Source organism: Corvus kubaryi, unplaced genomic scaffold (genome assembly GCF_017639235.1).
Source record: "Corvus kubaryi isolate FWS band 111438036 unplaced genomic scaffold, C.kubaryi_AGA036_p1.0 38285, whole genome shotgun sequence".
Taxonomy (NCBI): Eukaryota; Metazoa; Chordata; class Aves; order Passeriformes; family Corvidae; genus Corvus; species Corvus kubaryi.
In genome coordinates, this window is record NW_024581174.1 from 1 (window position 1) to 12,820 (window position 12,820).

General features: G+C 38.7%; 1 protein-coding gene across 1 annotated transcript; it reads right to left on the reverse strand.

Annotated features, from left to right (window-relative positions):
• Nucleotides 1–6: 6 nt before the first annotated feature.
• On the reverse strand, nucleotides 7–9,746 carry LOC121672147 (CD44 antigen-like; the record flags this gene model as incomplete). Its single annotated transcript, XM_042044676.1, has 5 exons — nucleotides 7–2,982; nucleotides 3,854–4,096; nucleotides 4,720–4,791; nucleotides 6,209–6,345; nucleotides 9,559–9,746. Coding segments are annotated over 5 exons (756 nt in total), but the record flags the coding sequence as incomplete, so codon positions are not given.
• Nucleotides 9,747–12,820: the final 3,074 nt, after the last annotated feature.

Consider the following 12,820-nt stretch of genomic DNA (forward strand, 5'->3'; position numbering starts at 1 on the left):
CCAATGCTGCCATGAACATGAGCCCAGAACTGAGGCCATTCCACTCAAAAGACGACACATGCATTCCCCTTGACTTGATGCTGCCAGCTAAATGCACACCCGAAACACCTTTCAGAGTAGGCATCAGTATAGCATGGGAGAGAGGCCCAGCTTTACTATCACATTATCAATCCACAACACTTTCTCAGAACACAGCATATCAAATAGTAAGTTCTACAGGTTTGTGATATACGTTTATGAAAGGAAAGAGCTTCCTGCTTAGAAAAATTACAGGAATCTACAGCCTTTTCATCCACTGTGGATCCAAATACCTATTGGCATGCAAATAGAAATAAATATGTCTATCACATATGGATGAAAAAAACCAGTCAGAGTTACTTTTCAAGTAGGTAGCTCCTTCATCAATAAGATTCCTACATCTGATTCATGGCACACCTAGAGATGAATTATAATTTGCTAATAAGAAAGAGTAAAACTTCTTCTGGCAAGGCGAGAAAGTCAATGGTAAAGTGCTGACGGTGTATTAATCTGGACTATTAACTTGATGGAGAACAGCACCAATAATGTCCAGATCCAGAGAAATAATGAATGGGTATCATCTGAACAACAAGCACCTGTGCCAACTGCTCATTTCAAACCCATAGCAAAGAAATCTTTAGATTAAGCTAGGTATGTTTTCAAAAAAATTTAACTTTACAAATGAATTGTATTACAGATGGATGGAGAGCCACCCATTTTGTTTCTCACTTTAACACATTATAGAATTAGAGAGAGGGATTTTCAGCCATTCATCTGAAGATATATGACAAATACTTTTCTTTATTTATTTCTTAATTTTCTACTTTCCTGCTGTGGCATTTTTCTCTGGGAAATTGAATTCTGGCCAGGGTATTCCAATGAGCCTGCACTGCTAGGCAAGCTAAATAACAGATACTGGGGCATGGCTTTATCTTCTTTTTTTGACTGTTATCCATGTCACTTTCTCTGGTGCTACTGAATATTTGATGACTTCTCAGAGAGATGCACAGCTTATACTTTACTTCTTTCTAAAACAAGTGCTAGGTTACTGATTCATTTGTAATCCAGTAAAATTAAACTAAATGAGTTAAACTCCTCGGTGTTAGAGTGATGCTGCTGGGTAATAGCCAAAGCTATCAGAAAAACCCAGGAGCCTTACTTTCATAATCTTTCTTTTTTTTTTTTTTTTTTTTTTGCAAGAGAACCAGTTTATCAATCCTAACCCCGTAAACAAACATGCCAATGCTATCACTTCTGCGATACCCTTTTATCAGTATTGACACATTTTATCACATCACACTACAGTTGTTTATCTTTGCAAATCTTAAGTACCTCTAGTTGTCCCTCTGTAAAACAGTCATGCCCATGAGAGAACTGCTAGCAACAGGAAGGGACACACATATTTAGTATCAACACATTTGATAATCAAATGTTAAAAGGAAAACAGGGAGCTTTCCCATAGGGAAACAATGCACAGGTTTTTGCAGTGGGTACAGAAACACCTGTACAAGGAAACACTAAGTCACATGTGCACACAAAAGCAAATATATACGAAAGAAAAATCACTATCAGAGTCAACCAAACTCCCCACTATTACCAGGTGGGATTTTCTCCACCCTCGACCTCCTTACAGACAATATTTTGTCACAAAAGCTTTCACTGGAAACAAGCACCAGAAAATTCTCTACTCTTTTTTCAAGGTTTGGGGTAAAATCAACCTAATATTTCTTTTTCCATCTACATACTTATAAGGTGCTACTAACCAAGATGCTTGGGTTTAATAATTTATCTCTTTCAAAAAACATTTGCTAACTGTGTAATGCATACAATCATTCTTCCTTTATGCTGTGATTTCTAAATACAGTGATGAGGGCACCACCTCTCCAAGTCATATAGACCATCTGACCAGCTATCAGCAACCAACAGACAATCAAGCAAATTCCTCATGGATTCCCATGGTGGGGAAAAAAAAAGAGCCAGTGGAAAGGAACTTTCAGTTCTATCAATTTGATCTTTACTACAAAATGCCTCTGTAGATTTCCTCTGCATAATTAAAATGTTCTCCCTTTAGGTTCACTTTATTTTCTGAGGCAAAGATCTTTATCACTCTAACCATAAGAACTAGTGTGAACATATGTACATTATTTCCACTTTAAAACATGGAAGAGAACTTCAAAAGCTTTTTATTTATTGTAGCTGCTGTGCACTACATATTTGATAAAAACATCACAAGCAGTTTTTCCAACTCAGTAAAGCTACTTAAGGACAAAGAAGAGAAAATGGATACTGTTCTTTTGGGTCCTCAAAGACCGTGGAGCCACCACAGTCCCCAATTTTTTTCGCACACATATTGCCAACAGCAAGGATGAAATTAGTTTTTGCAGTGCACAAATGGCTTGGCCATTGGAACTGCCATATGAAGCACTGCCTTGGTTAGCAAAGTCATGGTTTTGACATGGATTACCTACACTCACAATCATAAATATATTAGAATAACAGACACTTTCATCATGAATCTACAAAAATATCCTTTTCTACTTCAGAAATAAATTGACTTCAAGTATAATTGACTGTACTAATTTGTGCTGCCTCATAGAGTAAATAGGTGTGATAAAACTGTCATGGGAAACCCAAAACAGCAATCTTTCCGAGCTCAGGTACAAGCACTGAAGCAAACATACTGTAAATTATTTTGCTCCCCTTGTCTCAGAGAGTGAAGTTAATTTCTGTCTTAACCAGTCTTTCAATGTCTTTCCAATTTTTGAGCTGTTGTATACTTCATCACTTACCAGAATGCCCTTCTGGAAGAAGAAAGCAGTGTTAATATAATCTATTTGTAATGTAGTTATTATGAAACATAAATCTTACTGGTACTCGCAGGATACTGTCTGTCATCTTCTTCATGGAAATCACCAGCCACCGTCCCCAAAGAGATGTGAGGTGACATAGATGTAAATTCATCACCTGTGTGGTGATGGATAAATCATTACTATTTCATTAGCTCAGCTGCAATACAGTACTCACAAGTACTTCAACTTTTCTACCCTGCAAGCTTCATTCCTTCATGTACTGGTCCAAGAGAGGAGAAAGACACAGACCCCACATAAGCTTACCTTACTGACATAGTAAGGCTATCACCCAAACAGATTATTTGAAGAGGAGAATGTATTACAGTGATAATGAACATTCTGGTAACAATCTGTTCATGTGATACCTCATTGTACCTGTATGCCATGAGGACAGGGATCCTAGAGCAATGAGTCAAGCTGTTTGTATTCCCCTCTACTGAGATATATTCTGAGATTTAGTCAAAACATCTAGACTATGCATGCAAGCACAGCTGGTAACAGTTGTAATGGCAATCAACAGAAATACACAGCACACACCTTGGGGAATGTGGGGAATGTTTCTGATCCTAGTTCCTTAGCAAGAGAATGGTAGGATTTACCTTTTGTGGTGCTAGCTACATGTCAAAACAAGCATAACATGCCATGAGTTTATCACCAGTGAAAAGTAATTTTATAAGCCTAATGCTTGTGCTTTTTTTTTTTTAATTTCAGTATATATTGAGGATAGTGATGCAAAATACTGGTATCCTTCACTGGTAAGTTACTGGTGATTTGACAAAAAGCCTGTAGTCACACAGTAAACTTTACTGTACTTAGAGGATGACTTGCACCCATATCCCTAATGTTCAGTGGGAGTGAGTCTTTCAGACTTCTGATAATTTCAGCCACACAAGCAACATATAAGATTAAATAAAATACGTAGAAAAGAATATGGCATTTGTATTTGGCAGGGCCCCATGAAATTAGTGGCAACCTACTGTCCTTACCATAATCTTTTTCAGGAATTCCTTTTTCACCTCCTCCAAAAGTATGATCTGGCAGCTGTGAGACTGGAGTAGGACTTCCATAGTATGAGGGGCTGGATCTCCTGATGGAGGTATCCATGGGAGTTGTCTCATGAGTGGATCCACTACCTGCATTTTCATCATCCACCCCTGAGGTTGAGGACTCCCCACTGGTATGACGTGAGCCATCTGGATTGTAACGGGAGCCATCTGCGTTGTCAATGACTGTGGAAACAGGGAATTAAACAGTTCATGTCAAGGAGCTACACAGCTGTAATAAAGAGTAACACTTGCAGTTCGGCCATTTTTGCCCTCCTATCTAACCTAGGTAATACATCACTAGAATATGTCTAATGCATACATGCTCATTTATGTATTTGTCACATTTGTAGGGCCTACATGGCATCACTTATTTTTATCAAACTGCTCAATTTTAACATAAAATATCGGCATTTGGAAAGTCAATCAGAATTTTAGAATTGGAAGCAATAATTTATTATGAGTGTTTTTCTCTGCTTCCCGCCACTTTTCTAACAAACAGCTCAAATCAAGTGGAGGAAGGTAGCTGTCTTAAGCAAATTCCTATATGTCAGAGATATTACAGCTCTGAGGTGCTAAAAAAGGTCAAATACCTATATAAAAAATGTTTGGTACCCTGAGACAATGCAAGCTCCATAGGATTTAGGGGAAGACAAGTGACTAGTTTCTTTAATTTCTATTGAACATCTCTTAAATTGCTTTTCTTATGTTTGGCTGGCTTTTTAAATACTAGTGATTGTTTATGTAAAAAGAAGGTAACCAGTTACTGAAAACTAAGCAAGTCCATGTCTTTCTAATCAGTACAGTACCTGTTTCATCCTGATTACTGAGTAAAGAAGTATCTATTGTTTTAATTGGCTCACATGCTTTTTCCTCTGTTTCTGTGAAGGAAGGAAAATAGAAAATATTAATTTGAAAAAATGGACAAAAAATCACATGTGTACACACAACAATTGTACATAATCACAAAACATCAGCTTCAGATGAGGACATTTGAAAACAAATTTCCAAACAAATGTTATTCGCTGATGAACCACCTTCCCAGGTGGGGCACCTCGAGATTGTTCTGTCAGGTAACAATGTGATTCTCAATTTCCATAACCATTCCAGAAAATGCTTGCAATCAATGCCAGTTAGAACAGCCTTATGACCCAGTTTCAATGCAGGCAGACCCACTGTCATAGTGGCAGGGGCAACTCTAATCCTTTTTAGCTGGCAAAACTCCGTCCTCTCGATGGAGGGCTCTGCACAGGCAGCGTGTGCCCCTGCTCCAGTGAGCACTGCTGGCTCCTGTGGGCTGAAGTGCCCCACTTGGGGCTGGTGTATGAGCTACCTGCTCATACTGCTGGAAGGGATTAACACTTGGGAGGAGTTATAAAGCTTTGGAGGGGATGGACATCACTGCAGTAGTCATCTGTGAATGACAGATGATGGCAACTCACATTATACTACACCAATGCAAAGATATTTAATTATATCACCACCAAGAACAAAATCAAAAAAGATATCACTGCCATTCAAACCATCAATGAACTTTCCCTATAGCTTTCTGTAAGAACTCTCTGCTTCCACTATGAATGTCACAACCTACTGAAATTTAAGATACTCAAAGCTAGTTTAGATTTTATTTTCAAATATTATGCTCAGCATCTGTCATGGACTATATACACTTTCCTAATAATTTGCTAAAATATTTTCTATTATTAGAAAGTTAAAAACTTTAGATGAAAGCAGTCTGCTCCTGACCCACTGGCATTGATTGCTGTCCAGCAGCCTAATGTCTAAATGGAGATTTGCCTGAGCAAATACTGAATGAGTCTGCAAATAGGAGAGCAGCGGCCATGTCCGTGGGCCTGGGATGGCCATCGCAGGCCTTGGAGCTGCTGCAGGTGGCAGCCACTCCTGGTGTTCCTCAGAACACAAAAATCTGCTCTTGGCTGTAAAGCTCATGTGTGCATGAACGGAAGAGCTGAATGCCATGGCTGACAACAGTTAAGTCTTTCAGATTCACTGCTGCAGTGTTTCACTTCACTAAGCCACTATAATGAACTGTTTTGAAGCTGCTAAGTTTGTCCCAAGGCCAGAAATATGACTGAGTTCAAAACACACTGATAACAAAATGGTCATTGCTGACATGATAGATACACTTCTAGAGACTGGCAAAATGTATTTCTTCTCAGCTAAAAACCAGGTTATGTTTATTATATAAGCCCTCGTTCCAGTACCTTAAATAGGAGATTACATATGCGATTCTTAGTTAATCTGTTTCTAAAATACACCATAAAATCATCTCCTCACCTGACGCATTGTAACAGTATGCATCGTACCGATCAGTTGTATTCGCTGGAAGTTTGTAAATGCCAGTGGTATTTGCTGCACAAAGAGGATAGGGTTTGATCCGTGGGATAACAATATGCCCCACCACAAAACCATACCTGTGAAGAACAGAGGTAAACAAACCATATTACTTACTATAGCAGATGTCACCTCAAACATCAAGAAGCTACAAAGAAGCCATTATTTTTTAAAAGTGCATGCAGTTTATTCATACGGTTTTGTTACCTTTTTGTTCCTTGTTCATTTGGTTGCTCCCTTCTCACATCAGTCTCCTGTCACTCAACATCATTTTATGTTTAATTTCTAGAGCTAAACCCATTTAAACTAAACAAGCATCTTACCAAGGTTGTTACTAAGCTAGGTTGATCAGTTCCCTAGGGTGATCAGAGCAAGGGAGTCAAAGTGAGGGAGGAGAGTGCACTTTTTGTTCAGTGCGAGTTTGTATTACCTGACACTAAATTCCCATTCTTTAGGGATTCACATTTTCATTGCTTTGACATAACACACTGCTCAATGACACTTCACTCAGAAGAGCTGAGGGCTCAATTTATGGTACCTGAGCAAGTTTAAAGAATGCTTGCAACACACATCATTTTCTGCAAAAACTGACAGCCTACTAAAATATTCAAATACAAGACTCATTCATCCACAAATCCTTACTGTATCTTTCAGTTGAACAATGTGATTATTGTGCACAGAGCTCACATAATTCAGTGAAGACTGTGATTACATAACGTACAATACATTATTACTATTTTGCAATCCTGTAACACCTGATTGATTCCAATGTATTTAACTAGAGACGTGATAGAATGGAAACAAGAACGGGTTTGGTTTGGGTTTTGCTTTACTTCTCGAGAGGAATGATTTATCAGGGAGGAGTTAATGTCACAGCTTTGCAGTTTTTTATCTATGAACATCATTCCAGTTTCATGTCTAATGTGCAGATACTTGCAATTCTGAAATTCTCTTGTAGGTGGAATTATAAAGTACTTTAACCACACTCCCAACTGAGCTTACAATGCTGACACTTTACAAACCATTATGACCTACTTGTGTTATGTTCTGTTGATTCATCTTATTCACATGCATTTTGATGGTTATATGCAGCATATTTTCCCTCTCCTACTCTATTTTAATAAGAGCTAAGGTTTACTGACAAGGATTACTTCTAGCACAGGATCAACAAATGAAAGTAATAGGGTGGGAGAGTTGGCCAGAAGGAAGGGAGGAAGAAATCCTATCCACATGGCTTTCACGTCCAAATCTGTCCTCTGGTCAATTTTGAATTAGGGAAAAATGTAAAATTAATGAAAAATTACAGCCTACCACTGGGGGAAAAAAAAATTCCCTCTTCTTCTTTCAATTACCTTTATATTTAGCTTTAGAAAATACTTTCCATATTTTAGAATACTCATTATTGGTGGCATAGAAATCTCTACCCATGGGCATTATTTAGGATTTGATCTCTAAATGTTGTGTAGTGCTGGGCAATTCAGAATGCTGTGTATATTCATGTGCTAATGCCAGAAAAAGAACACGTTAATGTCAGAAAAAGAACATGCTAATGTCAGAAAAAGAACATGCCTACTTTGTTATAAAGGACTTTCCCCTCAGAGTAAAGAACTGTTTCTAGTTTTTATGTGGTACCATTTTAAATTGCATTCCCACGTCTCAGAGAAGAACTCTCAAAGAATTCTGTTCACGTATTTCACCACCACAATACTTGTGAAAGTGAGCATGCCAGAACAGGAGATATTTGCAAGCCGTATGGATGTCAGTACTATTTCTCATGGTACCAGAGTGAAAGCCTTAAAATTTTGAAGAAATGTCCACTTCGTTTTTCTAAGTTAGAAGATAAATTCCATTTCTGCCTATTTCCTGTCTAAGTTAGACTGCAATGAAGTTGAAAATCTGCTATCATTTATTTAAACTCCATAATGGTTTGCCAACATGCATCTCCTGGGCTGCAGTGATCATGCACTGGTGGAGTTTGCAGTCCTGGGGGAAATGGGTGAGGAGAAGAGTAAAGTCAAGACCCTGAATTTTAGGGAATTAAGCTTCCAGCACTTCAAGGAGGTTTTCAATAGGCCCTCCTGAGAAACTGCCCTGAGGGACAAGGGTGCAGAACAGAGGTGGCAGGTATTCAAGGACTCCTTCCATAGAGCGCGAGAGCTCTTGATACCAGTTTAAGAAATGAGGAAAGCAAGCCAAGAGGCCTGTATGGCTTTGTTGGGATTAAAGGACAGGAAGGAAATGCACAGGCAGTGGAAGCAGGGTATCAACACCTGCTGGGGTATAAACACACTGAGAGCAGCCTGCCCAGAAAAACCTGGGGGTACTGTTGAATGAGAGGCTGGACATGAGCCAGCAGCGCCTGCTTGCAGCCCAGAGAGCCAAACGCATTCTGGGCTGCATCCAAAGCAGCATGGGCAGCAGGTCAAGAGGGGAGATGTTCCCTCTCTGCTCTGCTCTGCTGAGACCCCACTGTGCCCAGCTCTGGGGTCCCCAGCACAAGAAGGACATGGACATGTTGGAGCAAGTCCAGAGGAGGGTCATGAAGATGATGAAAGGGACAAAGCACCTCTGCTCAGGAAACGCGGAGAGAATTGGGATTGTTATATTAGTATTCACTCAAATTTTTTGAATTAAATGTTTTCTGTAACTTCTAGGCTCTTGCGCTAGTTATTTTTTGAGAAATTAAAGAGTCTGTATTATCCACATTTGTTGTCCTATACATCATTAATTACAGCATGTAATTAGGTCAATTGACAACATGGTTTTCAGGTTTTTAATAACTACTGTAACTGTCCTCTGAAAAATCTCCATTTACAGATTACAGGAATGCACGAATACTGTGGTCATTTTTCACTGAGTTGTCAAAAGCTCATCCCTCACAGTACCACCTGCTGCTTTTTACTGTTCCTTGGCAAGACCGAGTTCCATACATGGCATACACTATCCTCAGCCTATGCTCACATTAGGTCCTTACTTTTCACATACTTATCTTACCAATCGTTTAGTGACACAGTATGATCTGAACATCTTCCTAATTAGTTTATTATCCTGTCATCTTTTGTTATCTTTAGATTTTATCTGTGAGGGGTTACAATTTTTTTTTAAAAGATAAATGGTAAAAAACTATATGCATGAAGGACTTACTTACTACTAGACCCAGAGCAAACATACACATGCACAGAGATGTTTCGTTCATTACAGAATATAACTTATTTAACTAATCTGAACGGCTACAGTAAGTCAAATGTAATTATTACACCAGTAGTGTCATATGTTTTCAAGAATTTCTTTACCTGCAAGTTTCAAATCCAGACTCGTGAGCTTCCTTCAGCTGCTCTAGTGTTGCCAAGGTGCTGTTGAGAGCTCTGCAGAGTTTGACTGCTTCAGATCGTGTGAGACTGTAGCGACCATTTTTTTCAACATGAAAAACTCCTCTGTATCTGCAACTTACATTGAATTCTGTTACCAAAGCAAAAGAAAAAAAAATGTTAACAATTTAGACCTAAGAATTTAGACCTTAAGTGAAGACCTGGAAATCATTTATTTTCATGTATAATGCTTTCAAAGCAAACCAGCAACAAGTAACAGCTACCAATTCATTCAGAAAAAAGCACTGCCACTTTCAATCACTTTTTTCATACTTCCCCTCTTTGGGCTGAGGCATGAGCCAAATCTCCAGCCTTCCCAAAAATAGCCATACATCCTTTTGTGAGGTATCTAGGACTTTTAACACACCCTTAACACTAATGTGCAGAAGAAGGAGTTAACAATAATAATGTCAATACGAATAAGAATAATCACGTGCGTAGAGGAAAATGGGGAAACATCAGGACACTTCAAAGCAATGTGAATTAAGTTTGCTTCTGCCCCACCTTTCCCTCAAGAGAAAAAAAGCAGTTGTAACTCCAGACTAGAATGACAACTGCTAAGCTCACTTCATAGGAGTAGCTATTATTTCCAGTGCAGAGAGGAGCATGACTCATTTTTATCTTAATTTTAATGGAAGTTCCATGTGCAATAAAGGGAAAAATAGACCAGTCTTCTCCAATACTAAAAGGGCGCATCTGTACTGTCTATTTGAAAAAAAATTACATATAATAACTGTTTTACTAAAAGACACGAAATGCAATTCATGCACATTCGCATTGACACATTCCATATAAATAATAAGCAACGCTCCTAATGTAATTTTTTGCTTGACAGTCTATTTTGCTTGACAGTCTATTTCACAGATGTGAAAGCAAATGATAGGAATCAAGGCATGCACTCTTTCTTCAGTTTCTTTTGTCCATTGATAAACTGATGTTATTCTGTGTACAGGGTATCTACTCAGTGTAAACTGCAAGGAACATTCCTTTCCATAGCTCACAGGAAACATTCAAGGAGATAAAATACCAGATTAGACCCAGCCTGTATGATGCATGAGAGGATGGCCACTATTCACAGCATAGGTAGGAGTCCAATAGTATTGATTCTTGCTTGTCCAAAGGAGCTCAAAAGCTGTGTAGCCAATCTTGAATACTTGTACCATAGGCAACAGAATTAATCATATTGTCATTTGGGATAGCCTTTCCACAAAAAGAACAGAAAAAATACCTCTTGTCCCACCTTTTTCCTTCCCCCAGTATTTTGGCTGACAAAAAAATCAATTTGTATTGCAGACCTGTTTTACAGTCTTGCTGACTACAGTTCCTAATATTTTTAAAATTTTTATTATCATACATTATTAAAAAACATATGGCACTTCTGCCACTCCTTGACTACTGCTATGGGATGGAGCTGCTCTCACAGCTGCCATGCAAGTGACTTCTACTTTGGCTCCAAATATTTCATATTCAAAGCCTGACATTGCCTTGGAAGTTGTCCAGTCAGTAGCTGTATTAAGCTGAAATGACCTAGACAAGAAAAAGGCTTTTCTTTAGTTTTCCCTTCTTGATCCTCTCTTCCTAAAACATACTCTATGAAGCCCAAGACTTAATGTTAAATATGGGGATCAGACCATGAAATTCTATTTGATTACTTTAAAGTAACAAGCTTAGTGAATTTGGAGCTAAATTTTCTTGGAGCATCAAAATCTTTTGTGATAACTTTAGGCTGATTTCTGAAAAGCTTTTGCTGTGAAAGGGCGTACCACATACACTTGTTTTGGGTTCCATTTCATCGCAGTTAATCCTATATTCACTGAATTATAAAGTGAAGTTCACTTTTGTTTAGAGTGAGTTCATATAGCCGCCATTAAACCTCAGCCCATTCCTGGTTTTAAACACCACAATTTATGCTCCATTACCACTCTGAGACTCAGTCACAGTCAGAATTCCATGTAGAGAGTCAATTACTTAGACTTCTGCTGTTTAAAAAGTTGGCTTACTAACAGAAATAGGCTTAATGGAACTATGTGGAATACGTGCGTACACATGTGTACATTTTCCACGGAAACGCTCAGCCTGAGTATGCCCTGCCCACCGGGACACTGCTGAGAGGTACCCGGCTTACTGCACGTGTGCTGCCCAACTGCACTGCATGCACATGCAGGAGCAAAGCCAAAGCTCCCAGGAAGCCTTGCTCATGCAGCGAGAGAGATCATGTGGGTGTCCAGGAAACCCCAGGCAAATGTGGCAATCCAGTTGTCAAAACTGGGTTTGAGGCCATCCAATTCGTTGGCACTGTGCCCTAAAGTAATGCTGAGACAGCACCTTTGTTTTTTACTTTGATGGTATCTTCTACGCCTACTATTCCAAGTGTACCACTGCTGTAGCAGAGACACTCTGTTCATGAATAACTGAGCATGGGAAAAGGACCAAAGCAGTACCCAAAACTCACATGGTATTTCACAGTCTAAGCAAACTGTGTAAATTCAGCATCTACTCTTTGAAGATAGTAATTACCACATTTTAAAAATGACAAAATACAAACCCAGAGCTGTCAGGGAACAGAGCATTTTTACTTTATAGTCTTGTATTTTAATGCCCACACAATGGGGACCCTTAACTGAATTAATGAAAAAAATTCTGATCACACCAATAAATACCATATTAAAAATAAATGATGGGATCTAAACTCAATTAATACCTTAATTTTTTTTCCATGCTGAGGCTTATAGAGTAATTTTGAGTTAAGGAAGAAACATGACTGTCAAATTTAAATCAAAAGACATATTTCACCTTTTCCCATAGGGCAGGAAGGTCAAATCCATTAATTTTATGTTGATGTTACTTAGCTGGCTTTAACACAGTTATGCAAAAGATGGATTTTTGTTCTCTTCCAAGAGACAAGGCAATGCAAAACTCATACTGTGTAACAAACTATTGCACTCTAAACTGATCCTTTTAACATTTCTGAAGTATCGAAGGGGCTGACTCAGAGTGGACTCACAGTGAAATCACCAACAGCACGCAAACCTTCCCTCCTTCCCCCTCTTAGAGCTGTCTGGCTTTGGGGCCTGACAGGACACAATCTTTCCTTTCTTCTTTCATCCACATGATCTGCTACAGCTGTTTAATTGCCTTTAAGAAGGCAAACAGTACGAAATATGTCTGAATTGTCATAATCATTAAT